This window comes from Ursus arctos, unplaced genomic scaffold (genome assembly GCF_023065955.2).
Source record: "Ursus arctos isolate Adak ecotype North America unplaced genomic scaffold, UrsArc2.0 scaffold_15, whole genome shotgun sequence".
In the NCBI taxonomy this organism is placed as follows: Eukaryota; Metazoa; Chordata; class Mammalia; order Carnivora; family Ursidae; genus Ursus; species Ursus arctos.
The window spans coordinates 61,504,275-61,529,918 of record NW_026622819.1 but is presented as its reverse complement, the minus strand read 5'-3'; the positions used below and the strand labels follow the sequence as shown (position 1 = coordinate 61,529,918).

General features: G+C 44.2%; 1 protein-coding gene across 7 annotated transcripts in view; it reads right to left on the bottom strand.

The window, feature by feature from the left end:
* Window positions 1-1,227: 1,227 nt before the first annotated feature.
* SFXN1 (sideroflexin 1) overlaps window positions 1,228-25,644 on the bottom strand; it is a 36,743-nt gene continuing 12,326 nt past the window's right edge. For 2 of the 7 annotated variants that reach the window (XM_057312340.1, XM_057312337.1), the window contains exons 3-12: window positions 20,970-21,140; window positions 20,129-20,227; window positions 18,488-18,563; window positions 17,829-17,914; window positions 16,318-16,445; window positions 14,453-14,502; window positions 8,466-8,589; window positions 7,451-7,500; window positions 6,999-7,046; window positions 1,228-3,369 (exon numbers count right to left, since the gene is read on the bottom strand). In XM_057312340.1, the coding sequence (XP_057168323.1) occupies window positions 3,340-3,369; window positions 6,999-7,046; window positions 7,451-7,500; window positions 8,466-8,589; window positions 14,453-14,502; window positions 16,318-16,445; window positions 17,829-17,914; window positions 18,488-18,563; window positions 20,129-20,227; window positions 20,970-21,140 (862 nt within the window). In that variant the 3' untranslated portion in view covers window positions 1,228-3,339. Of the gene's footprint in view, window positions 3,370-6,998; window positions 7,047-7,450; window positions 7,501-8,348; window positions 8,422-8,465; window positions 8,590-14,452; window positions 14,503-16,312; window positions 16,446-17,828; window positions 17,915-18,487; window positions 18,564-20,128; window positions 20,228-20,969; window positions 21,141-25,644 lie in introns of those variants that run through there. The other 5 variants (XM_048224364.2, XM_044388582.3, XM_048224365.2 and 2 more) reach the window with 3 other exon arrangements.

Below are 25,644 nucleotides of genomic sequence, written 5' to 3'. Positions count from 1 at the left end.
TCCGAGTATCTATGTTTGAAGGGACACCTTATATTCATCACTACGAAACATAACCTTATTTTTCTTCAGCTTTCAGTGAAATTCTGCATACACAAAGGGAAAATTAAAGTTATTCGAGTGTTTCAGTTGTTTACATTTTTGGAGAGGGCTGAAGGTCTGGGCATCGGACCTCGGCTCCCACTGTAGTTTCCAAGTGACCAGACGTGGCCTTGAGTTTGCGCTTCACCCCTGGGGGGCCCGGTTTTCTCATCTGTGAGCAGACTTTTCCCACCTCTGTCTGATTCAGGCAAAACCTTAATTGCTGGACATTTTAACAGGATGGATTCAAGTGTCTCCATCTGACCATTTTAATTGGATACTTTTGGTTGGGTTGTGGGTTATCTCTGGGGAGCTGCTGGGGCTCTAAAATCTTGCCACGAACACTGATAAACTGGTACTCTGAACGCACAAGCAGTGTCTCTAGAACAAATGAGTATATGCTGGGCAGCCATTCACGGAGTGTTGACTATGAGCCGGGCAACGTATTAACTGCTGTGCAGGGATGGCCTCGTTCATCTTTACGACGGCTCTGTGAGGGGCTTCAGTTATCTTCTCCAAAACCAAAGCAAACAAACAAAACTGAAGGTTATGGAGAATGTCAGTCGCCCAAACACATATATTTTAAAAGTGGGTATGACCAAGATTATCCCGGCTCTGTCTGACTTCTAGACCCAAGCTCTCGAAGACAGTTAACTCACTCCAGTGACGAACAGGGTTACCACAGCAAAACAGATGCGGAGACAGGAACAAGAAGGTTAAAGTGCTCAGTCCTTTATGAAGTCTGGTCAAAAGGCACTCCCCGACCCTGGGTTAACTGAGATTTTTCTTGGTGAACCATGCCGGGGGCTAGCTCTACAACAGAACCTGACGGACAACAGGAGCGCGAACTTCCCTCCCCACCATGCGCTGTGGTGTTCATTGTCAGCATCTAAAGCAGAATCACACGTCCCCCTGTGCTCTTCTCGAACATTCCTGGAATCACACTGCGTGGGGCTGGGAGGGGGCACGTGCTCTGTGCATACGGTGTCCACCGAGGTCAAGACTGGGAGCCGGGACAGGAAAGTATAAGACAAAACTATCGTTCATGAGGAGTTACTGACGGTACCCAGATGTTAAGTCTGAACGAAAGGTACCATCGACTGTAACATAAAAACTGCATTACCCTTTACATACAAATAAAAGAGAGAATTTACTTTCATTCTGAGTTTATTTAACATTTCATCCAGTTGAACTGAAATAATACATTGATTCCAACACTGGCGAGACACTGGGCTAATACTGAAATAAAAAAACTGCCAGTCCGTAAATGCGCACAATCATAATTCTTTATAATGTTAATAGAAATATGAATAACTATTTACCTTTATAAGCTCATTGCACTTCATGTGGACTTTTCTCCAGAAAAGGTATTTCTAAGAGATCGGCAAAACTGCCAATCTTGGTTCATTTGTTCCTTTTTATAAACCACGATTCAACGATACAGTTAATAATTCTATATAAAAGCATCAAGAGTTGGAAGCTTCAATAAGTAATGTTTAAAAAGACACATCTCCATGTTCGTTACCCCTTCCTGGTATGTATAAAGTTTCGGTTAGTTCATCAATCTTCAGGCCAGTTGTTGATTAATCTCTCAACGAAGGTTACGATTCTGAGATGGAGCTACCAGTTAAGGGGACTGGGGGGCAGAATTCTGAGATCAAGTGGGGCAGGTTGTGGGGGGGGTTCGGTTTCTCCTTAAAAGCACCCTTTCAGCACCTCATGGAGATCTGCCTTGAATTTCAGGCTCTTACCACTTTTTAAAGAGACGTGTCTATGGCAACAAAATACATCCAAGGCCAGAATGTCACGGAGAAGCTATTTTGCCTCAAATGGTTTAAGACAGTAAATCTAAATGAGAAAATTCTGGTGGCACAAAGGAAGGCTCAGAGTGGCCCCAAGCTTCAGATCCATTAATCCTTTCAGAGAAAAGAGAAACACGGACACAAGGCACGCCATTTTTTCTTTATGAGGAAATTCAGTCTGGTCACATTGTCTGGAAAAATCTGTCAAAACTAGCTTCTACATTTTTTTTCTCACTTACAAGTCTCTGAATTACAATTGAATGGAGTGGTCTCAGTCAACAGAACCACCACCTAGAATATGCCTTGAACATCTTCAGACTTGAAACATCATCTGTTACATTAAATATATGTGAAGCTACTACAGATGATGTAAACAGTGGTCCATGGGTTCCTTACTGTCACAGGGGTGGGGTGTAGTACGCAATATTCAAGTACAATTCACTCACTCACTGATTCACATACACATGATTTCCGCATCTTTCTGAGAGCCAAAGAGGTCTATGAGAATGATAAGAAGAGACATGTAGCCAGCTGGAACTGTGCTCTCACTTCTAAAAAAATCAAACAAACCGGATTCAACCCAGTCATACAGCATTGGCATCGAATATGCCTCCAAAATGTGACATTTGTACATTTCAGTTATTTGATGATTCGATGTAAAGAATTGAATAGCGGGTCAACAAGTGCAAAGTAAGATTAACTTGAAAGGAATGTGAAACAGAACAAACTTAACAAGTGAACTAAAGAAATCCACCAGCAATGACTGCACACAGCTGCTGACAGCAGGGGGGCACATCGCACTTGTCTATTACTGTGACTTTTGGGAAGCAGATGGAAGAGCTTTTTATCCCATAAATCCAAAAGATGCCTCATCTACTTTGGGCTGCCCACTGCCCAAAGTGGAAGCAAATGTCCTTAATATTTACGAGCCATTTTTTACAGCTTAGGCTCAGAGCTTTTGTATTTTCCCCAATCGCTGCTGAGTGATTTGAAACAAGAATGGGATAAAAATTCAATATTTCAAACAGATTTCCTTTTCACTCACTGATAATCAATACATATTTATTGAGCGTATACTGAACATCTACTCTATGCCTAGCACTGCTTTTTAAAACTCTGGGTGAGGGCTGGTATATTGTCTTTGAAAAACAATTACTATAAAAGCTAGAGGAAGGGTATTTCTGTAAATCACATCGTGGTTCAAATGTAAGGGAGCCAATGGGTGTTGGGCACCTGGCCCTACCAGGTGCTGTGCTGTAAGGAGCAGCTTGACTCTAAAAGGCTAATGTGGGTCTTTAAAAGGCTTCTGTAACGGGAGAACCCAGGCCGAACAGGCTTTTCCTCACCAGGTTTGCAGGAGGCGGGATAAGCTGTGGAGTTTCTTCCGCTACTTTACAAGCCCTTATTAAAGTATACACGTCGTAATTCGGGATAGGTCTCCTGGATCTTGGCTTGCAACTCAGGCTCCAAGCTCGTCACAGACATGGAACTGGGATAAGGGAGAAACGACAGGATTATTACACGAGCAGGCAACTAGAGTCCTGTTAGAAAAATTCTTCCCCTGCCTTGAAACGGAGTGCCTGGTTCTTTTTGGAAAATTAATTGTTGCTAATAATCAAAGAAATGCACCTTCAGAGCCCAAAAATTATTAAAAGCTTAAAAACTGTTCATTGGTGGGAAGAAGGCGAGCAAGGACACTCTCAGCCCCTGATGGTACTGGGAAGCACTGTGTGGTAATGCCGCTTCCCCAAGGAAAACAAAATAAATGTTCACCATTAGTAAAAAAGACATATGTACTTAGTGGGATTTTTAACACTAAAAATTCATTTGCACGAATATGCTTTTCTCCATTGTATGATAATAAATGCTTATTGTAAACCTTTTAGAAAATACTAAACACTACAAGAAAAAACCATCACTCAGTTACACACCACTGAGTGATGACCTCCGTTAGTCTTTGCTTTATGCATTTAAAAAAAAGTACTTGAATGTCTTATATGTGTATATGTATTAAAGCTTGGTTTTTTGTTATAAATGCATACTTATTCTATGAAAGTATGAAGAAAAATTGTCCAGAATGCTTACTACTAGAAAACCTGGTAATATTTTGATACGTAATTAGTCTTTTAAAAAAATTGTTCTGTAATATAGTTGAGATGTGGGAAAATATAAGGTTAAAAAAAAAGGTAGGATAGGGGTGCCTGGGTGGCACAGCGGTTGGGCGTCTGCCTTCGGCTCAGGGCGTGATCCCGGCGTTCTGGGATCGAGCCCCACATCAGGCTCCTCCGCTATGAGCCTGCTTCTTCCTCTCCCACTCCCCCTGCTTGTGTTCCCTCTCTCGCTGGCTGTCTCTATCTCTGTCAAATAAATAAATAAAATCTTTAAAAAAAAAAAAAAAGGATAGAGCTATATAAAGACATGTAAAAAAATAAAAGAAATATTGTGAACACAGAAAAAAAGTACCACCATGGTTACGTTCTGCACAGTAGGATGTAGGGTGGTCTTAAAATGAGGCCGCTGATAACGATAATGGCTTTGACTTATCGATCATTTGTTGGACCAGATATGATGCATTTTCATCCTTGTAAGAACCCTGAAAGTCAGGTATTATCCTAGTTTTACAAATAAGGAGACTGGAGGGACACTTGATTCAAAACCGGGTCTTTCTCGACCCAAAAGCCACGCCTCTAACCAACACGCTATACGGCCTCTTGGTCCTGTTTTTCCACTGATCTAGAAATACTCATAATTACTATTAATATATTATAAAGGCCAACTCCGATTTTGGAATTAAAGTTATTCAAACCTCCTGGATGGTGGGGAAACTCTCTTTTTTAAAATCTTCTGGGAGAGTTTGTTTAAAACTGGAGTAATGTGTTTCTTGACAGATGTGTAAACTCCACCTGTAAAACCACCTGGTTCTCGTGTTTACTTTGTACGAAGACGTTTAAATACTTCAATTTCCTTAATGTCGATATGCCAACTCAGACTTTCTAAGTTTTCAGCACTGTTCATATGTTTCCAGGCATTTGTCCATCTGCCTCTTTTCAAATCTCCAGATGTTGACAATACTTGTAGTAATATTTGTAGTTATACCATCTCTTCATTCACAACAGTTTTCCTTTTGTTGTGACTGACATCACGATGATTTTGTTACTATTTGTTACTGTTTTGTTGCTATTTTCGAAGAGCCAACTTTTGACTTCCTGGAGCCTCCTCTATTTCTTATCTCCTTCCTTTGTCTTTCCCTGCAGTTTATTCTTTTTGTTCCTTTTTGACCCGAAGCTGGACATTTAGTGCACTGATTTTCAGCCATTCTTCCTTTCTAATATATACATTTAAAGCTATAAACTTCTCTCAAAGCAACGCTTTTGCTGTTTCCCACAAATTCTGATAAGGAGCGTTTTCATTATTTCTCATGTGTGCAGGAGAACGGAGAGCGGTGACATATTTATACAACGGACTATTATACAGCAGTAAACAGTGAACGAACTTAGCCTCATGCAATAATGTGGATGAATCTTAGCTACATGATAGTGAATGAAAAAGAGTGAGTAGCAGAAGACTATATATAGTATGACGCCCTTGCCTAAAAAGTTCCCGAAGAGGCAAAACTAAACAACATTGGGAATACACACACACACATAAAATAAAAAATTTTAAATGCAATTGTATTATAAATACAAAATGCAGCATAATGGTTAAATCTGCAGCAGGGCGGGGTACGGACTGGGAAGAACCTACAAAACATATAACTTATTGGCAATATTTTTCTTTATGAGTGGGCAGTGGACGTGCATTGTATCATTAAAGTAAACGAAATAGGGTCATGCTTGGAGGATGGTGTGCAATGAACCAAAGAATAGGAGTAATCCTATTCTATCCAACTGATGGGTAAGAAACAAAAAGAAAAATAAACAAATGTCTAAGCAAAAACCCAGGAATGCGATTCACTGAAACCAAGGCCTATATAGGAAGCCCCTTTATGGGTTTTCAAATCCTTTAATCTCAAAATTATAACAGCTACATTTATTAAGGGCTTACCGTGTATTAGATGTTCACATATACTATTTCTAAGTCACTGAATACAAGGTCAACTGCTGGACACTGCTATATACTAGAGAAATAAACTTCTCTTATACTAAGTCCTGAGCTTCTGGGGTTTGAAAAGTAAATAGGTGTAACTACCCCTCTTTGGATTTGAGGCCATGCATCTGTAGTGGGCTTAGAGAATAAATTCTGAAGGTCCTGCCCCCTCCCAGGGGGTATGGCTCCAGGCATCAAGGTAATTTCAAGGCTCCCTCTCCTTGAGATTTAATGCCCTATTTGAGACCAGCAGGAGTCAAAGACGGATGTGAAAGAGCCAATAAAGGAGGAGTTCTTGATCAGGTGGAGTAGACCTGAAAAAGTTAGTTCCAGTACACCCCACCGTCTTTGAAAGCCTCAGGTATGAAAGACCCTGTGTCTGGGAGCTGTTGGTGCAGGGGGTATTACAAAGGCAGGAGCCTGAGAACCCTTAGACAAAAGCAAAACAACAATGCTGCTCTCTGTGCTTTCACGTCAGATCAGCAAGAGGCTGAAGACCCAGTTTTAGCCCATGCTGACTTAACGCCCATCAATCCAGTTCTTACATCAAGCGAGATTTAAGGGTAGCTTGTGATGAAAGTACGCAATATGGATTTTAAGGTGAGAAACTGAGTAGGAAGAAGGGCAGCAAATAAACCACCTGTTGAGGCTAAGTGCACATAACCGCTATCCCTGGGGTAGACCTTAAACTCGAGTGTGTCTGTGTTACAGCGGCACCGGCCAATGGACTGGATGGCAAGAAGCCATATTTAAATGTTTTATAAAAGCAAATTCGTACCAGAGTTAACCTGACTCTTACAAAAAATAAAGCATTTTCAAATGTAATGGTAGAGCTGGATAAAGAGAGTTTTGAAATTAAACAGATGTGTGTTTGACCTCTGCCTCTCTCTCTCTTCCTTTTAGAGACTCGGCTTCATTAATCTTTTTGAATCTCAACTTCCCTTCAAGTGAGAAGGAGTAACAACACCTGCGTCTTCAACTGGTTTTTAGGATTAAAACTCGTGATCATTCTGAAGAACAGCAAATACATACCTTTTCTGAGGAAACAGAGCACAACACAGAGGTGTGGCAAATACCAAGCTTGAGAAAAGAAAAAAAAAGCCAAATCAGAGCATTTTCAAATGGATGAGTTTCAGATTCTTCTATTTTACTTTTGCAACAATCCCCTTTCTTTTGAGCATTGTATTTCCTTATAAAAATATGTTCTGTTTGTGTAATTTTCTTACCAAGGACTGTCAAGATAATTTTTTTTAAAAATCAGAGAAATATCAGGAGTTTAAAAAAGAATCACGCAAATAGTCCCAAACATTGTAGGTTTCTCTTCACTTCTGGGTAATTTTTGGGGACGACAAGTTCCAGATGTCCTGCGGTGGTCTCACTTTCAAAACTGGGATCCCACATTATCTACCCGTTCCTTCACCTTTCATATGCTGTGTATTTACTTTTAAAAAAGAAATTAATTACATAAAAGTAATTCCACTCACCAAAAGCCAACTAATCCAACTTGTATAGGTGCGCTCATCCATGGGAACCTCTGTGTTGAGAGAGAAATTACTTTGACTACTTTTCATACAGGCTCTTAGAGACAATTTCTTCTGCTGGTTAATAGGGAGGAAACTCTCCACGTTACAAGCTCCAGATTAGTGAAATTTGGGGGTAACGCTGCAACAAGCATGTTAGTCCTGACTTCCTGCAGCCTCCTTGATCTGTCAATGAATGCACATGCAAAGATCAAGCGGCTTCTCAGTTTTGTCTCTTGCACATATCACCTGAGAGATGCTCGGCCCTGAACACGTGGAAGAATCATCACCTCCCGCTGCCCAGGTTGGAAGACACACAACCTTGTACTCAACTCTCTGCCCTGCCGCCTGGTTCCTGACTGGGGACGGGGCAGGCAGAGCCCAAGCTCTCCAAGCTTTGGTTTCCTTATCTGCGAAATGAGGATCACAACAGTGTGTGGGAGACGTGCCACGTAACACGCGTCAAGCACCCAGGACGGTGACCGGAACGTAGCCGAAACCCAGCAAACATTTCCCTCCTTCCCAGCAGCTTCCCTTTTTGGGTTTAGTTGTTGTCAATATGGTTAAAACTACAGCTGGCATAGAAAATTTTTGCCTGTCGCTTTTTTTCTTTTAACGGACATGAAGGAGTTGGTTGGTCTTTTGGAGAATAAGCACGGTTAGATTTTTAGTTTTCAAAAAGGAGTGGTACCAAAACATGCGATATAGAGAACGATGGGACAGAGGGCTCTAGAAACAAGGCCCCTGAAACAGCGGCAGCCGAGTCATGAACTGGTTGTTAAGAAATCAGCCAACTTAGTGCAGAGTCACCACAAGTTGTTAAAAGATCATGATCCCAAAGACGCTTGCATGAGAGGCGTACCCTGGTCCCCGAGAAGACTCCTCCGGCGAAAAGGTACGTCACGCAAGTTCACGTGAGAGGAGAGAGGCATGTACTAGAGAGGAAGGGAGAAATGTCACCAAGAGGGGACAGACCCACCCCTCAAAGGACAGCAAGAAGAGGACATGTTGTATCTTGGGTAACTGGCTCCATGTGATGATGACGGATTTTCATAAGGAGATGTACATCCTCGCCCCGGCACTTTCCAGACGTGACATCTGCACTGGTGATGAGAAGGCAGACTAAGTACTGAAGGAGACTTTGTGGAGGATGAACTTGAGCCCCTGAGAGCGGCCTTCTGATTTCAAGTGGACTCTTGTCTGAAGCAAACGGGGCTAACCAGTTACCCCAGGGAGCAGCTGTGAGTGATCTCAAAGAAGGATGCGTGAGAGCGGAAGGCAGACTGTGGCTCGTGCCGAAGGTTCTGACGGAAAGGCTCTGAGTAATGACAAGGATCCTGGAGAATTCTGACTTAACCCAACCTGGATGCCATCCCGCAGTCTCCTGACTCCTCTCCAGCACCCCCTCCACTTGATTCGCCCCTACCTCTTAAATAGTACTTCACAGGAGACTCAGTGAGCTGTGGGTGTCTGGTCTTCCCCTACGTACTCACACACTTAGAATCGTGCAAACAGAGGATACGGTAAATGAAAGTTTCAATGAATTAAAGACGGCAATCATAAGTGCAAAAGATAAATATTCAATAAGGTAAAAACTCAAAAAGTTAATGTGACTCTGAAGTCTTCCCTCCGCCAAGATCTTTTTTCTAATAGCTTTGCTGACATACAGTAAACTGCACATTTTTGCTGTGCACAGCGTACATTTTTATACATGTATTCAGCTGTGAAGCCATCTCCACGATCAGGGCCATGAACATACCCCTCACCTCTAATGCCGTCCTTGTTACTTGTGCCCTTGGCAATTCCTCCCTCCTTCCTAAACCCTGCACCCCATCCCCTGGCAACCTCTCCTCTCCTTTTTGCCACTATGTATCAGTTTCTGTTTTCTAGCATTTTATGTACGGTATCTATTCTTTTGTGTAATTGTTTGGAGATTCATTCGGGTTGTGGCATGTGTCAATAGTTCATTACCCTTCCTTGCTGAGAGAAGTACTCCCTTGTACGGATACAGCACCGTTGATAATCTCTTCCCCTGCTGATGAACGTCTGGGTTGTTGCTAGTTTTTGACTATTGCAAATACAGCTGCTGTGAACCATTTGTCTTTTATGGACATAAGCTTTCATTTCTCCTAGGTAAACACCTAGGAGTGAAATGGCTGGATGACATGGTAAGCATCTATTTCACTTTTTAAGAAACTACCAAACTATTTTTCAAAGTGGTTGTACCATTTCTAATTCCCACCAGCAGGACAGGAGAGTTTCAGTTCCTCTGCGTCCTCACCAACACATGCTATGCTCAGTCCTTTTGATTTTAGCCATTCTTGTAGGTGTTCAGTGGTAGCTCATGTAATTTTAATGTGAATTTCCCCAGTAAATAAAGATACTGAGCATCTTTTCATGTGCTTATTTGATATAGATATGTGTTAGGTGAAACGTCCATTCAAACCTTCTGCTCATTTTTAAAACTGGGTTGTTTCCTTAAATGAGTATTAGAGTGATTTGTATCTTCAAGATATAAATCCTTTATCAGATGCAAGCTTTGTGTAGATTTTCTCCCAGTCTATTTGTCTTTTCATCTTTTATAGTTTTCAAAAAACAGAATTTTACCATTTTGATGAAGTCCAATTTATCAATTTTTCTTTTGTGGACTGCCTTTCCTGTTGTGTCTAAGAAATCTTGGCCTAATCTCGATCTCAAAAATACTTACTATATTTTTTGCTAGTTTTACAGTTGTCGATTTTTACATTTAGAATCTATGAACCACAGGAAATTAATTTTTATATATGGTACAGTCAATTCCCTGTACAAGGCCCGCAAGGCAACCTGGCCATCCACAAGTCTCCCAATAAGCCGTGCTGTGTGTCCTCTCTGAGCTTCTGCAAAGCGTGTACCCTTGACCCATCCTCTTCAAGTCTCTGCCACGCCCTGCAGTTGAAGGAGACACCTCCTCTATTCCCTCTGTGCTGTAACCACCCAGTGTTAGAACCACTGCCCTGCACCTCTTCCCATCACTGTGCTATACGGTCCCTGCGAGCAGGGCTCAAGCCCCGCGTCTACGACTCAAGCACCTAACACATTGCCTGGCATGTAACAGGCACTCAGCAAAGGGCAGCTGAGTAAATAAATAAATGAGTGAATGGATAAATAAATGCTACCCTCACATTTAGTTAACAGAAAGTCCTGAAAATCTACAGAGTAGACAGAGCAGTCTGCTTTTATTAAAGGGACTAGGGAAGAAGTAGAACTTAAGGAATGCGGAACCATTATCTGACCCAAACCATATTAACTGACTTATTCCCAGTGAAAGTACCAGCAAGGCAAAGAGACCACAGGAGCTATTCTTCAAGAATACCATTCTTGGAAGGGCCAGATTTCCCGCAGTGAGCTTTTTGGTTTATTGCAGAGATTTCTGTGAGTCACCTGCCCACCGCTGGTGCTTTTTTCCAGCACCGCACTTGGGAAACGACACGGTGTAGGGGGAGGGATGAGTCATACTAAGCGCTCCGCAAGCTCAGTGCTAAAAGAGCCAAGAACGTTCAATTTGTTTCATGTTTGCAGAGGAGGCTGGTCATGTCCAAGGTAAAAGCCCAGATGAGTACACACTTGCAGAGGGGCACAGCCAGCCGGGGGAGCTGTGGGAAGACTCAGGGGCCAAGCGAGGCCAGCATTACCCACGTGGACGTTATGAGCTGCTGGACAATGATCTCCGGAGCCTCTGTAAAAGGGGCGCGGTAACGCCTGCCTTTCCCGATGCGCGTGAAGGTGCTCTGAAGATGGAAATGTATGGATATGAATACAAGCCACCCCTGCCTGTGTTTTAGCGGCAGCTAGACGCTCGGTTAGGTCCTACGGAACACTCTACGCCGGCAAAATGCAGTATCGCAGGGTAAGGCCACGCCGTACTTGGGGAGCGGTGTGTGCGTACGAACAGCTCGACAGTTCACCACTCCTTTTTCAAAGCAACACCCCCTGCTGAGGCCTGGAGCGGGACAGCTACCCCAGACCCCCTGTAGCTGGCGAGACGCTGGGACCGAGCGTGGACTACTCTGACCACCGCTCCCGGCCCTGCCTCGGGGTTCTGAGGCCACTGGCCTCTCCCAGCTCCAGGTGAGGCCCTTCGCTGTTGGAAAGTGGGGCAGGCAGCGGGCTGCTTTGTGAAGGACAGGTGAGGGGGCACACTTCCAAGTTCTCACTGACATGTACGGTATCAAGCAAAGCTAAAAACGGCATACTGAGGTGGGGGAGGACAACACAATATGCATTCAGTTACTAAGGTGAAAAAGCCCACAACGGAGTGGCGATGGGGGACTGGCTGCTTGTATCGTTTGCTGGTTCCTTCACGTAGAAAATGCTATTAGGCTGTATGTGCAGCAACTTCTAACCGTCAGAGCAAGAAAATGATGCGAGATGCTCAACTAGGTCTTCTGTCCAGTGTTTGTCGCTCAGAGATCAGAGAAACTCCAGCAACTTTTCCAATAATGCTGAGACCCCAGGAGTGCCAAGGCACGACTGCTCTAGAATAATGTACCAACCTCATTTTGTGTGTTCCCCAGGGACCTAACTTCTCAGCATTAATGGAGCTTCAGATGCAGACTTTCTCACAGAATTTCTGGAATCCCCAGCCATGGCCAGGATACATGTTAGCGGCCAGAGTGTGCCCAAGGCCCACAGGCGGGAGCCCGATGCCCACAGGCCAGAGCCAGACTCTGCAGGATAAAGTACCACCCGCGGGGGCAGGTGGCGAGATTCGGAGCCTCTATCCAGAGGCAGGCTGCGGAGACCCTTCTGGTAAAGAGGTGCTGGGCGGCATTTGAGAGGCAGAGAGAAAAGATCAGGGAGGCCTCAGCCGTGGGGATGCTGCTGCCGAAAGTGGCCTCCCATCTGCTTCCACGGTTACCTGCAGACTCACGACAATCCTAACCTCACCGCACTGCGGGTGAACGGGCCACACTTACGACTCCCCTCTTGCAAAAGCTGTCGCTTCTACATCAGACAACCTCACATCACATGACGATTTCCAAGCCCTGTCACTGACCTAGACATCTGGTCTTGCTTCCAAAACCCGAGTTTTGCTTCAGTTCAGTGGGGGGGGTGGGGGGGGGGTGGGTTAGGTTTGTTTTGATCCTCCTTGGCTCCTGAGGTTGGCATGTCACTGCCTGAGGAGCTAATAACCACCGGGTGAGTCAACAGGTTGCCTCGGTCAACACAGGCCCTCGCTGAACTACTACAACCCTAATCGTAATGGCTTCCCAGATCGAGAGCCGGCAGAGAAGAACGCAGGGCATCAGGTCAACGTCTGCAAGGTTATGGACGTACTGGGTAGACCCCTTACTACCAGTAAGCTGGAGAGTGACGCGGACAAACCCCATTTAAGTTACTTCGATAGGCTTCTTCCTTCAAAGCCTGAATCACTTCCCATAAGTAAAGCAGGGATGGAGAGAGGAAGGAGCACTCGTTTTTCTCAGATTATCTGAAAATCACAGAGGTGTCAAAGCTGACGCATTCCAAATGTGTATATAATTTGGTGGCTTTAGGATATAGTCACAGTTCTAGTAGATAAACTAATCCATTAGCAGCTTTTAAGAGTTAATCCTTTTCTAAGCTTTGCACCAGAAACAGATTTGGGCAAAACTTGGTCATCAATTCTCAAAAGAAGAGCTTACTGAAGTAGGTAAAATGTTAGTGCACGATGACACTTTGGTCTACACCAATAGCTTTACTGCTTCCTTACATGTAACTGTTCTGAATTTGGGGACAGTGCAGTCGCTGCAGAGCCATGACGACACTCTGCTGCACAATTCCCACCGACCCACCGACGTGTAAGACTCCTAGAGGAGGACGCTCAGGGAAAGAATTCTTCCACGTGCCCAAAGCACGCAGCACGCAAAAAAGAATATGAGAGAAGGTGCTGGAGAGACGGTCCCCCTTCCCTAACATGGGGTTGGTGCAGTGACAGGTGACACCCTGGCTACATGGGTCAAATGAGGCACTCAACATTACTGTTGCCTCACAGCAGACTTTCTGGCTTACTTTCCTAAGAACATTGTTACATGAGAGTATTTACGAAGGGTTCACTTGGTGTTGACCGTGGCTTTGCCTCTGGGGTGCACGGGGAGTACAGGGGTCAGTGAACACACCCGCTGCACTTTTAGAATACCCCTAATCAATGGAATCATTTAGGAAGTGTGTGGCTTGTGAACTACGTCCGTTTTTGAAGCTTTATATTGTCCCCTCGATGTTACAGTTCTAAGACTCCAAACAATTCACCGTAAGAGAGCTGCGGTCTGCCCCACAACATGCCTGTTCCTCCGGCGAGCGAGGAACCCGGCTCCTTCCTCTTGGCAGATGTAACAACGCACGAGCCAAGTGAGTCACCCTGTTCTACCGAATCCCTCTGGTGAAAGAACTGGAAAATGACGGTGATGCACGAACACTATTGCTTTAAACCGGGAAGCCACAAAAAGCAACGTAGAAGCATCGCGAGTCCTTGGTCACAGTTTCATCCTCTAATATTTTCAGACCTTGAAGGGAGGCGGCTGGTAGATTAATGGATCAGTAGATATGATCACCAAAGAAAACTACACCGGGCACTATATTCAGGGTCCTACAAAGCTACTAGTCCAAACTGATGGTACGTGTAGTGACTTATAAACACATCACCCCAAGTTCACACTCACCTCTTCATTACCACCTGGCTGGGCACCCAAGGGATGGCTAAGACCAGCTGTAACTGATATAACCTCTCAAGAGGAGCGGGCAGCCAGCCGCCTTCATGTACGAAAGCTCTGTCAAATATCTGAGATCGGAAGTAAGATGTTCCTGGAAACACCTTTTTATTTATGTAAGTGCCCAAGTGCCAACGGCCTTCAAATTCTTTACTCGCTGTGCCGGGAATATTCTGTATTGTTTGAAGTCTGAAAAGGAACTGAAAGGATTGAGACAAAGATTAACGGAACTGAGGCTTACCTTTAGGAAGGCTTTCTTCTCCAAAGTGTTCATGATAAATGGAGGGATGGCTGCAAGAGAAGATAGAGCCATTTAAATCTTTAATATTTATTTTCAGCTCACATCTTTTTCAACCACTTTACAAAAGGCTTATGTTACTTTTAGGCTATTTTCACACTGGCAGAGCGAAATTATTTGCAATAATTCTTCAAAATACTTCAGCACTTAAAAAAATTAAAAACAATGCAATGCTCTTTACCAGCTGGAAAATTTTATAATCTTGAAGAGAACTTTATATTTAACTTTAAATATACAATAGTATAAACACCCAGAACTTTCCCCTTCTGTGCTAATTAAACAGATGCAGCCTCCTCCAGGCATCCATCCCACGTGGAGTCCAGTATAAAGATTCTGCCTTAAGAAAAAGAGTACTGCCTTGAGGAACAAAAGTTACCTAACTTCTCTGAGCCTCAGTTTTCTGTTTTCCTCATCGATAAAACGGGGAGAATTCTACCCAACTGGCTGCGATGGCTGGAGACAGTAATGTACGTAACACCTCGGGTAGTGGTAGTTCATTTATTATTTACTCACAGTTTCTATCAGACCCGACTGTCACATCAACCACTTCCATCTGGCAATTACCTCTATAGATTTCACTAGGACAGAAAGGCTGTGTTTCTTCTCTCGGGACTAATTAATGTTTAAAATAACCAAGCCTCTAGAAATGGATCCACTGGGCTGGCTGAACTCCAAAGGGAAACCTCATATTTCAAAATGAGAAAGAACAAAACCCAAACCAAAAGCAAATGCAGGGTAGAGGCTGGAGCTGCCAGCCTGACATCGGCAGATGTGGAAGTCCGGGCACGGCGGGCGTGTTGGGGCAGGCCCCGCAGCCCCTCGCAGGTGAGTGACGGCGCCCCCGCCCCCACAGCGCGCACCGCTGTCTCCTGAGGGCGCCAAGGGGTCCCTTTGTTCAATCCATCCACGGTGGCTAAATCACATAATCCCAATTATCTGGGATTACGACTGATGCCACTACAATGTTCCTCAAAGTTTTCCTTCAGGCCCTCTTCTTCAGCTTTGCTTACCCACTCCTACTTATGCGCTGGTGAGACTCACAATGACAAAAAGAACTTAAAGACAACCAAAGATAACAGCAGGACAACCTGACAGCAATTGATTACGTGTGCTTCTTTTGAGAGCTTGGTTAATAGCCAAGTGCTTTTTGTGGTCAGTTTAGATGATGAAATTAATCCTACTAATTTCAATTTTTTTTTTTTTTTTTTTTTTTTTAACAGAGCACTAGACTTCCCAGGGCCTCTGGTTTCTGAGTAAGTCTGAGAATCTTCTCTCGACCTTTGGTCTGAGGGCAGCTCTAGGAAGCCCTAGGAGAAGGCCAGAGATTCTCAGAGGAACTACACACAAAGCAGATTTTGGCTGTGGGTCATGCTGACTCCAAGCCGTGTGGACAGAACTGAGTAGAAGCTCGGCACACATCTTGCAGCTGCCCTAACCAACCCAACTTGGTTTGTGCTCCAAGGGTTTCTAACTGATATAAATAAGCTCGGCGGAAATTTCTCTGATTCAAGAACTTTTAGAAGTTTCTTCTTAAGAATTATGAAAATCAAATTGTTTGCCTTCAAGTTCTCATCGTCCATACTGTCACTGCTCTGGGCCAAACCTGGCCCATCCCTGGCCTGCTACCGCGCGCCAGCCTCCTGGCCAGTCTCTAACCATCACTCTCGGCCCTCTTCACTCTGCTCCCGACACAGCACCCGGCGTCGTGCCACTAAAGCCTAAGGATTACCCTGCTCCGCTGCTTAAACTGTGCTGCGGCTTCCCACCCCAGAGACTCCGGCCGGGGCTCGCCGACAAGGGCTACTAACCCATGCCCGGGGCTGCCATGAGAATCCGGGAGACGACTACTTGCGTGATGGCTTGTTTTGCAGCATTGGCCGACTCGCCCAAGCGGTTCCCATTCTCATCTGTGACGGGAATGCCAACTTTGAGTTCCCTGCCGAGCAAAACACAGGCAAAGAAGTTCACAGATGCCTTCATGAAACAGCTGGAAACAGCACTGGGCTATGGAAGACCAAGTCCATATTGAATCCAAATACCCATTCGAGTGTCATTTTTGGCACTAACAGGTGTATTTTTATTTTTTAAAGATTTTATTTATTTGAGAGAGAGAAAGAGAAAGAGAATGAGCAGTGGGGAGGGGCAGAAGGGGGAGAGAGAGAGAACAGCAGACTCCCACCGGGTAGGGAGACCAACATGGGACTCGATTCCGAGACCCAGAGACCATGACCCAAGCTGAAGGCAGATGCCCAACTGACTGAGCCACCCAGGCACCCCTAACAGGTCTATTTTTAAATACCATGAACAAGTCTAATCCTTGTGTGATAGGCACAAAAGTAAAATAACACGGGGCGCCTGGGTGGCTCAGTCGGTTGAGCATCTGACTCTTGATTTCAGCTCAGGTCATGATCTCAGGGTTGTGGGATCAAGCCCAGCGTCTGGCTCCACACTCAGCACAGAGTCTGCTGGAGATTCTCTCTTTCTCCCTTTTTCTCCCTTGCCCTCTGCCTCTCCCCTTGCACGCTCTCAATCTCTCTCTCAAGTAAATACATAAAATCTTAAAAAAAAAAAAAAGGTAAAACAACACTAGTAAACTCCATGAAAAAAAAGTGTTGCATTTTTAATAACAATATAATTCAAAGGGTGAATACGCTTAACTTAAAGATAAGGCTAATTTCTAGGCTCACATGTAAATCTGAGCAACCTTCCAAATGAGACAAATACAATACATGACATTACTAAGTAAACTAACTGTACTGACAGGAATCACCAGTACACGGTACCACTGGGTATTCAACTCCAGTTACTGACACTAAAATTACAGCTCCCACTCCTGTGTTTTGTTATCCATTCCAAAATGCTTTTTCCTATTCTTTTTTCTTTTTTAATTTTTGCCAGTCCTATAACATACTTCTGAAAATACAGATTAATATTATTTTAAACCCGATAAGACAGTGGGGGGTCACCTATTTTAGAGAATAAACTTTCTGTGCACAGGTCTTCTCTGCCCAGCTCTAGAACAACTAAGTGTTAGTCTGAGATATATGTTTCAAACTTTTTCTTACAGAGAAGTAGAAAGAGTATTCTAACCCCCCACATACTCAGCAGCCTACTTCAATAATTAGCAACTCATGGCTAAGCTTGTTTCATTAATGGATCCATCCCTGTGCCAGGATAGGTTACTTTGACGCAAACCTAGGGTCCCATATAATTCCATCTGTAAATATTAAAACGAATTGTTAAAAGTTTCAACAAAACTAATTATTACAGACTCTACTCTCAAGCGCCAGTCCTTTCTAAGACCGCATATGAATCTTACCTTTGCCTCATTAATGGGATATTAATGCAATTAGCAGCAGCTACGGCCGCAAAGGGAACAAAACGTCCTATGAGCGGTGAGACATGCTGCAGAAAGAAAAATCCCAAGAAGGTTATCTTACTTCGCCCGTATGACTGAATGCAAATAATTATTTCTCCTTGAAAACTGCTAAAAACACAGAGTCTTACTGGTACGGAAACTGAGGCCAGGAGTACTCTGAGAACTCGTTTCCTGGTGGTGGTTGTCAGTTTCCAGCACGGGCGCACTGGGACAAGACATTGGCCAGACTGGCCCGGCTGATGGACTGGGGGGCTCTGGAGTCGCGGGGTCTGGAGTTCAGGCAGGGCGTCTCCGCCTCTCCAGAGCTGTGGGTGTGGGCACACTCCTCGGCACATAGCCTCTAGCGGCCAGTTAGGGTTGGGGAGCACTGAGCATGTCAGACGCGGTGCCAGGGACAGGCCAGGGGCCTGGCAGAGGTTGCTGGTGACAGCCCTTCCGAAACTCACTGGAAGACCCAACCAACGGAGGCGGGCGAAGATAATGATGGTAATAAGAAAGCCCCAGGACTTGAACTATTTTGAGAAATAATGGAGAGACTTGGAGCCAGGCGGGTGAGAACAAATTAGTAAGCCTTACTAGGGAAATAAAAATCCAAGTACCTTGGTTAATGCGTTGAGTCCTAGAGCTGTTGCTACGGCACCAGTTGTCGCGGAAACGTAAGCTGTTCCCAATTCACTGAAAAGAAAGAACAGTGTGTGAAAAACGAGTGGCTGTCAGGAAACCTGGGTTCGACATTTTTTGAGGAAATGAGGGGACAATGTGAAAGAGTGATTAAGAAGGGAGAGCCCACAAAACGCCACTCATTATCACTCTACAAACAGACAAACGCAGACTGGAAGCAAGCAGTCCTTGGAAGAGTGGCCTTCCTTGCAGACAAGCCGGCCACCAACTATAGCAGCGGCTGTAGGGAGTAGGTATTGGGGGTACTGAGGGGCTGTGAGCGTGCAGGGAACAGCATCTTGGCCTAAGAGTGGGCAGCATATGGCGTAAATAAAAAGTACTTCTCAAAATGTAAATACACATACTGGAAGTAAAACTGCCATGTTGCTGTTCTTAAAATTATAACTTATTGTATCGAAATACTAAAAGTCCCATCTGCAATAGGCAGTTAAGCACAGCTGTTTTCTCTTATTTTATTTTTTTTAAAGATTTTATTTATTTATTTGACAGAGAGAGAGACAGCCAGCGAGAGAGGGAACACAAGCAGGGGGAGTGGGAGAGGAAGAAGCAGGCTCATAGCGGAGGAGCCCAATGTGGGGCTTGATCCCAGGGATCCAGGATCACGCCCTGGGCCGAAGGCAGATGCTTAACGACTGAGCCACCCAGGCGCCCCGTGTTTTCTCTTATTTTAAATAAAGTTTTAGGGGTGCCTGGGTGGCTTAGACAGTTAAGCGTCTGACTTTTGATTTTGGCTCAGGTCATTATCTCAGGGTCGTGAGATCGAGCCCCATGGTGGGCTCTGTGCTGGGCATGGAGTCTGCTTAAGGTTCTCTATCCCTCTCCCTCTGTCTACCCCCTGCCTTGTGTGCTTTCTCTCTAAAAAAAAAAAAAAAAAATAATAATGATAATAAATAAAAATAAATAAGTTTTACTTTATAGGGCTGGAAGAAATGAAGGTGTGATAAACACTGCTGGTGGCAGACTTCCACAGCCTTCATTCCATGTGGGGACAAGAGAAGACTATGAACTGTCAGAAGCCGTTTAAACTGACAAAAAAGAAAACACTTTGAAGTATTCTCCAAGTTTGAACTAAAAGTTTTGGTTCACTAATCACTTTAGCCTGCCCAGTTTCTTACAGGAGGCACCATTTTAAACCTATTCACCTTCCGTTTGGCTCTACAGGCGGCTTAAAGACAGATCCTAAATAAACGTCCCCTTGGTTCCTGCAGAGATCACAGTCTTGACGCCGCTACTTTTGATGTTGTTATTAGGCCACAGGCTCAGGGTAGATGGGCGCACAGCCTGTCGTCTGCCACGGGCCGGCCCTGAACTGCCTGCCTTGTGTTCCGCAGGGGGAGCCTGAGGGTGTGGGGGACAAATCTACCTACCAGCGTCCCTAACAGCATGAGTTATGTCTGAGAAGGGAGGCTGGACAAGACGGGCATCTGGGTGGGAAGGAAGCAGAAGAAACGCTACTGGAAAATATGCCCCATGATATTCTGAACGTCAACCATTTCTACGCCACTGAACCGAATGCACACTGGGGAAGGACAGAGAATGATGAACTCTAACGGTCTTACTTTACAGTGAGGGGAGCGTCTCCACTTCTGTTGGTGTAATTGACCACGGCGTTGAAGGACTGGTTGATCCACTGCCAGAAGAGCACCGCCGGTGCGGTCCTAAAACAGAGCGGTCCATCACATACCGGCCATTGCCGGAGACCTAGCCGCTGTGCAGAACAGAAAACGTCAACACCAGTAACCCCAGAGGAGACGGACTGCAGAAGGAGCACGCGAGGTCCGAGACCCTGCGCTCCGCGGCGAAGGCTTCGGACCTGTGTGGCGGGGCAGCTGGGCACCCTCTGGATCTCAGCATCTTCCTCCTTCTTTGGATACGGGTAACCCCAAGCTCAAAGGGCCACGGTGGGGATCAAGGCATCCTCCTTAAATTTGATCTTAAATCTGTAGAGAGCCTGGCGTACACCAGGCACTCAACACATGTCAGGCCCCCTCTCTTAGGCAGAGAAGCAAGCTGTGTGCGGGGGAGCAGCCCTGATCCCCCTAACGGCTCGTGCAAAAGCCTCAACGTCTGCGCCTACGGCTCATCTGCACGCACATCTGCGTCTTACGAGTTGACTAGAAAGAGAATTTGCTTAGAGACTTTTTAATTGTCTTTCTCCATCTCATTTCCTTTTGGGTGTTGAGAGTTAGGGAAAAATTCAGTCTCCTTTGAACAACAAAGAGAATACTATTTATTTAGCACCAGGAAAAGTTAAAACAACCCCCTAGACAGTTGCGACATTTATACAAAATGGAACTCAACGTGAAATGACATTTATTTCAATAAAACTATTTATATACCAAAATGTACGTTAAGCTTCTGCAATATAAAATGAACTGTTGTGATGTTTCCATAACTTACCTGTAAAATGTCATCATACAACCTGTGATGGTCATGTTCATTGGAACCTGAGCTGACATTCTTCCTATCAAAATCATCTTCTCACCCGTGTCGGGATGAAAAGCTGAATCATAGACGTACTTTGCTCTCCATAATTCATTTTCCGTAAGACCTGGAGGAATGATTCCTTGCCTAGGGAAACAAGAAATAACAAGGGAACCGTTCATTTCCAATATCTCACCAGTGCTCTTAGAGACATGTAGCTAGAAAGTTTTTAAGTTTACCCTTACCTCAAACAACTGTGCCTGCAGTGGAATTTTAGTACAAGAGACGGTAAACACAATGAACATTTCAAACCCACATATCGCAAATGGTCTGTAATTTTGAAAAACAAAAACTTATCTTGTATCTTATTCAACTTTGAAATATTCCTTGTTTTAAATGACATATTTAAAAATGTATTTTGAACTTTGCAAACTCTATATTTTCAACCAATTAGACAAAAGCTGTGGCAATCAAGAACATTAATTCATTTTTATACCGACGGTTTGAAACCCTGGATTAGAAAGGCTCATTATTTTACCTGATCAAAGAAACACAGGTTCATGGCTAAATTTAGAAAATACAGACATTCATCAGTGCAATTAAAACCACTCAAGCCTCTGAGTGCCCATTTCCACTGATGCTGTTTTGCGAAGACACGGCCCGGGTCTCGCAGGATCTGTATTCGCCACTTAGGGTCCCTATTACCGCCACCCTGTTGTTTTATGACCCTTTTAAAATGAATACTATTTTGTAAATGCTTTTCTGTATCTTTAGAACTTCTTCTCTATCACCTATACTGGGTTAAATAGTGTTCCCCCAAATTCATATCCACCCAGAACCTCAGAACCTTATTTGGAATCAAGGTCTTCGTGGATGTAATGGTTAAAATGAGGTCATGCTGATGAGGGGGGCCCTAAATCCAATGACGGGAGCCCTTACAAGCCAGCCACACGCAGACAAAGAAGGCCCTGTGACGACAGAGACAGAGGCGGAGATTGGAATAATGTCGCTCCAAGTCAGGGAGCGTCAGGGAACGCCTCGGGCCACCAGAAGCTGGAAGGGAGGAGGAAAGGTTCTCCGGAGAGCCTTCAGAGAGAGGTGGCCCTCCCAACACCCTGGTTTCGGACTTTAGCCTCCAGAACAGTAAAATAACACTTTCCGTTGTTTGAAGCCACTCAGCTGGTGGTAATTAGTTACAGCCGCCTTAGGAAATGGAACTAACACATCATCCTTTTAAATGCTCCAATCTTCCACCGGCGATTATGAGATAGTAGATTATCCCGATCCCTATTACTGGGCACTTTAATTGCCACTAATCTTTTCATTTGTAAAGGATGAGGACGTCAATCTCCTTACAAATAAATCTTTCCCTGCATCCAAGATTAATCAGAAACAAACGAGTACATTGGCTGAGACAAAAGTTATGTAAAATACTGAGGCTGTTAATGCACCTTTTGTCCTTTTTCTCTACTTGAGTACGTCTGTCGATCAGCAGCGGCATCCCCACTGTTTAAGCGGCTCCCATGTAAACGTGACCCGCTGTGGGTGACTCTTGTTAGCCGTGTCATCTGTGCCCCTGAACATTTTTATCTGGATGTAGTCAGGCAGGAACAGACGAAGTCTTTGCCTAGAAAGGCCTGACCTGCTTGAGGGTTATACAAATATTCGCCTCTACGTCTTGCACTTTCGTAACAGGTTTTTTTTTTAATTGTCACTGAGGTTTTTAACTCATTTGGAATTTATCTTAAGATATGAAAATGTGAAACTTGCTTACCTTGACTTCCCCACTGGCGGCTCCGCTACCCTAACACCAAGATTTAAATGCCATAGCCCCCATCATCAGTTGAGATTCTTTGAACGCTGGGCTTGGTTTTGGGGATTTCTAGAGAGTTCCTACTATCTTCAGCTTGTGGGGCCGATGCCCACCTCCAAATGACAATCCATTCTGTGCCTGGTAGAACAGCAGTCCCTCCTCTCTCAAAAGTGACTGAGTTATGCTCATTACTTTTTCGGACAATGCTTAGAATTATTCTGTCAATTTTATAGGTGAGCACAATTATATTTGGACCAGAACTGTATTGATTTAGAGAGAATCGACACTTCTACTGTACTAAGACTTTCCATCCAGACTTACTGCACGTTTCTCCAGTTATCAAATGCTCCTTTTAATGAGTGGGCTTGGAACTGCTTCACATTTCCGGGTAAGTGTATTCCCAGATATTTTATTTATATCTATCTATCTATCTGACGAATGATATTAAAATAATATTGTCTAATTGGTTATTGCTGGTGTATGGGAAACTGCTGACTTTTTTGTGTAGCCCACTTGTCATATTCTCTTTGTTCCATTGTTTTTTTAGTTGATTGGTGAGAAAAATCATTTGCAAAAAAAAAAAAAAAGGAAGGAGAAAGAAATTGTCACATTTTTAATATTTGTACATCTTCTTTCTTTTCTTTTTACGTCTATTTATTTAAGCAATCTCTACACTCAACATGCAGCTCAAACTCAGGACCCCAAGTTCCACCAGTATGTCAGTCAGGCACCCCTCTTATTTCTTTTTAAAGGTTTTATTTATTCATTTGAGAGGAAGACAGAGAGAGCACAAGCAGAGGGAGAGGGAGAAGCAGACTCCCTGCTGAGGTGGGAGCCAGACGTGGGGCTCGGTCCCAGGACCCGAAGATCATGACCTGAGCCCAAGGCAGACACTTAACCATCTGAGCCACCCAGGCGCCCCTCCTCTTATTTCTTTTTTATGTCTTACTGAATTGGTTAGGGCTTCCAGAACAATACCACACAACAGTGAGGATAAAGGTATCCCTGGACTTGCTCCTGACTTTAAAGAGAATGACTTGTAGAGCAAGGTTTTTAGAGGAGTGTTCTTAGATGTTATAAGGTTTACGGGAAAGAAAAAAGGCCCATGTTCAAGTTAGGGAAAACGGACTACTAACGGCTTTCTTTATTCTGATACTTCTTGGAATTTTTCAGAAGTCGACAGGATGTAGGGGTGCCTGTCTGGCTCAGTAAGTGAGACATGCAACTCTTGATCTCAGGGTTGTAAGTTCGAGCCCCGTGTTGGGTATGGAGATTACTTAAAAATAAAATCTTAAGAAAAAACAAAAGAATGGGCTATAAACTTTTCCAAATTTTGACTATGAAAGCCACCTTCTCTCTTCTTTCTTTCCCCCTTCCCCCCTTCCTTCCTATCTTCCTATCTTTCTCTTTCTGCCTTTCTTTTTATCTTTCTCTCTCTCTCCCTCTGGTGTTGGGGGGAAATATTTCACAGGATTGCTCTTCTAAGGAACTGTCTGGGGAGTTCAGCTCTACTGTTTCATTACTTAGTGTGATGCTGGCTGCTAACGTGGGTGTGTATTCTTTACCATATTAAAGAAATACAGTACATTATTCCTAGCTGATTAATTATTTTCTGAGAAACACATGGATAATTTAACCTTCTTTCGGGCATCTATCAAGATGTGCCTTTCCTGCTTTGATGTGACAAATTACACTGATAGATGTCCTAAAATAAATCAACTTTTTATTCCTGGAATAAATCCTGCTTGTTCATACTTTAATGAAAGTCTGGATTTGATGTGCTGGTATTTTATTTTGGATTTTTATGTTATTAATTTGCAAGATGGATCACTGTATTCTTTCAGTGTACTTCTGTCATTTATAGTATCAGTGTTGCAAATGAATTGGGAAGCGTCTCCTTTTTCAAAAAATTAAATCAGCTTTACGGATGCAATAAAAGTTACCCATTTTAAGCGTACGATCTGATGTGCTTTGGAAAAGGTACAGTGTTGCAGCCACCTCCAGAATCATGGTATGGAATATTTTCGTCTCCCCCAAAGTTCCTGCAGGATCCTCTGGAGTCATTCCCCCATTTCTTGGCAACCCCCAATCTGCTCCCACCTTTACGCCTGTACCGGGAACTGACAAAGTATAGCCCGTGGCCTGTTTCTTTCTTTTTTTTTTTTTTTTTAAGATTTTATTTATTTATTTGACAGAGATAGAGACAGCCAGCGAGAGAGGGAACAAAAGCAAGGGGAGTGGGAGAGGAAGAAGCAGGCTCCCAGTGGAGGAGCCTGATGTGGGGCTCGATCCCATAACGCCGGGATCACGCCCTGAGCAGAAGGCAGAGGCTTAACCGCTGTGCCACCCAGGAGCCCCCCCGTGGCCTGTTTCTGAATGGCTTGTGCACTAGGAATGGTTTTTACGTTTTTAGGGGGTTGTAAAACAAGCAGGAACAACAAGAAGAATATGCAGGAGAGAACGTATGGCCTGCAAAGCTGAAAATATTTGCCGTCTGGTCCTCTGTGGGAAAAGTGTGCCCACCTCTGCTCTTCCCCACTGGAAGAGTGTGTCGGGTTTACCTTCCACGTCTTTGTCCCTCCTTTTTCATTGAGCCAGCTCTGTCATTAGTGCCTCCCACTGCCCCGTCTCGCTCCTACAGTGTTAGCTTCTTTGCAGTGTTTTTATGTCTTCTCTTCAACTCCTCTAGCTGTCTTTTCCTCTGCACCTCTCCCTTTTAGGGCTACTGCTCCAGATTCATAGGACATTTACTTTCCTGAATTCCTGACACGTGCTTCTGCTCTCTCTCTGCTTGTCCTTCAGTACTTTCGCGTAAGGTTCTAAGATGTTCTGTTCCTC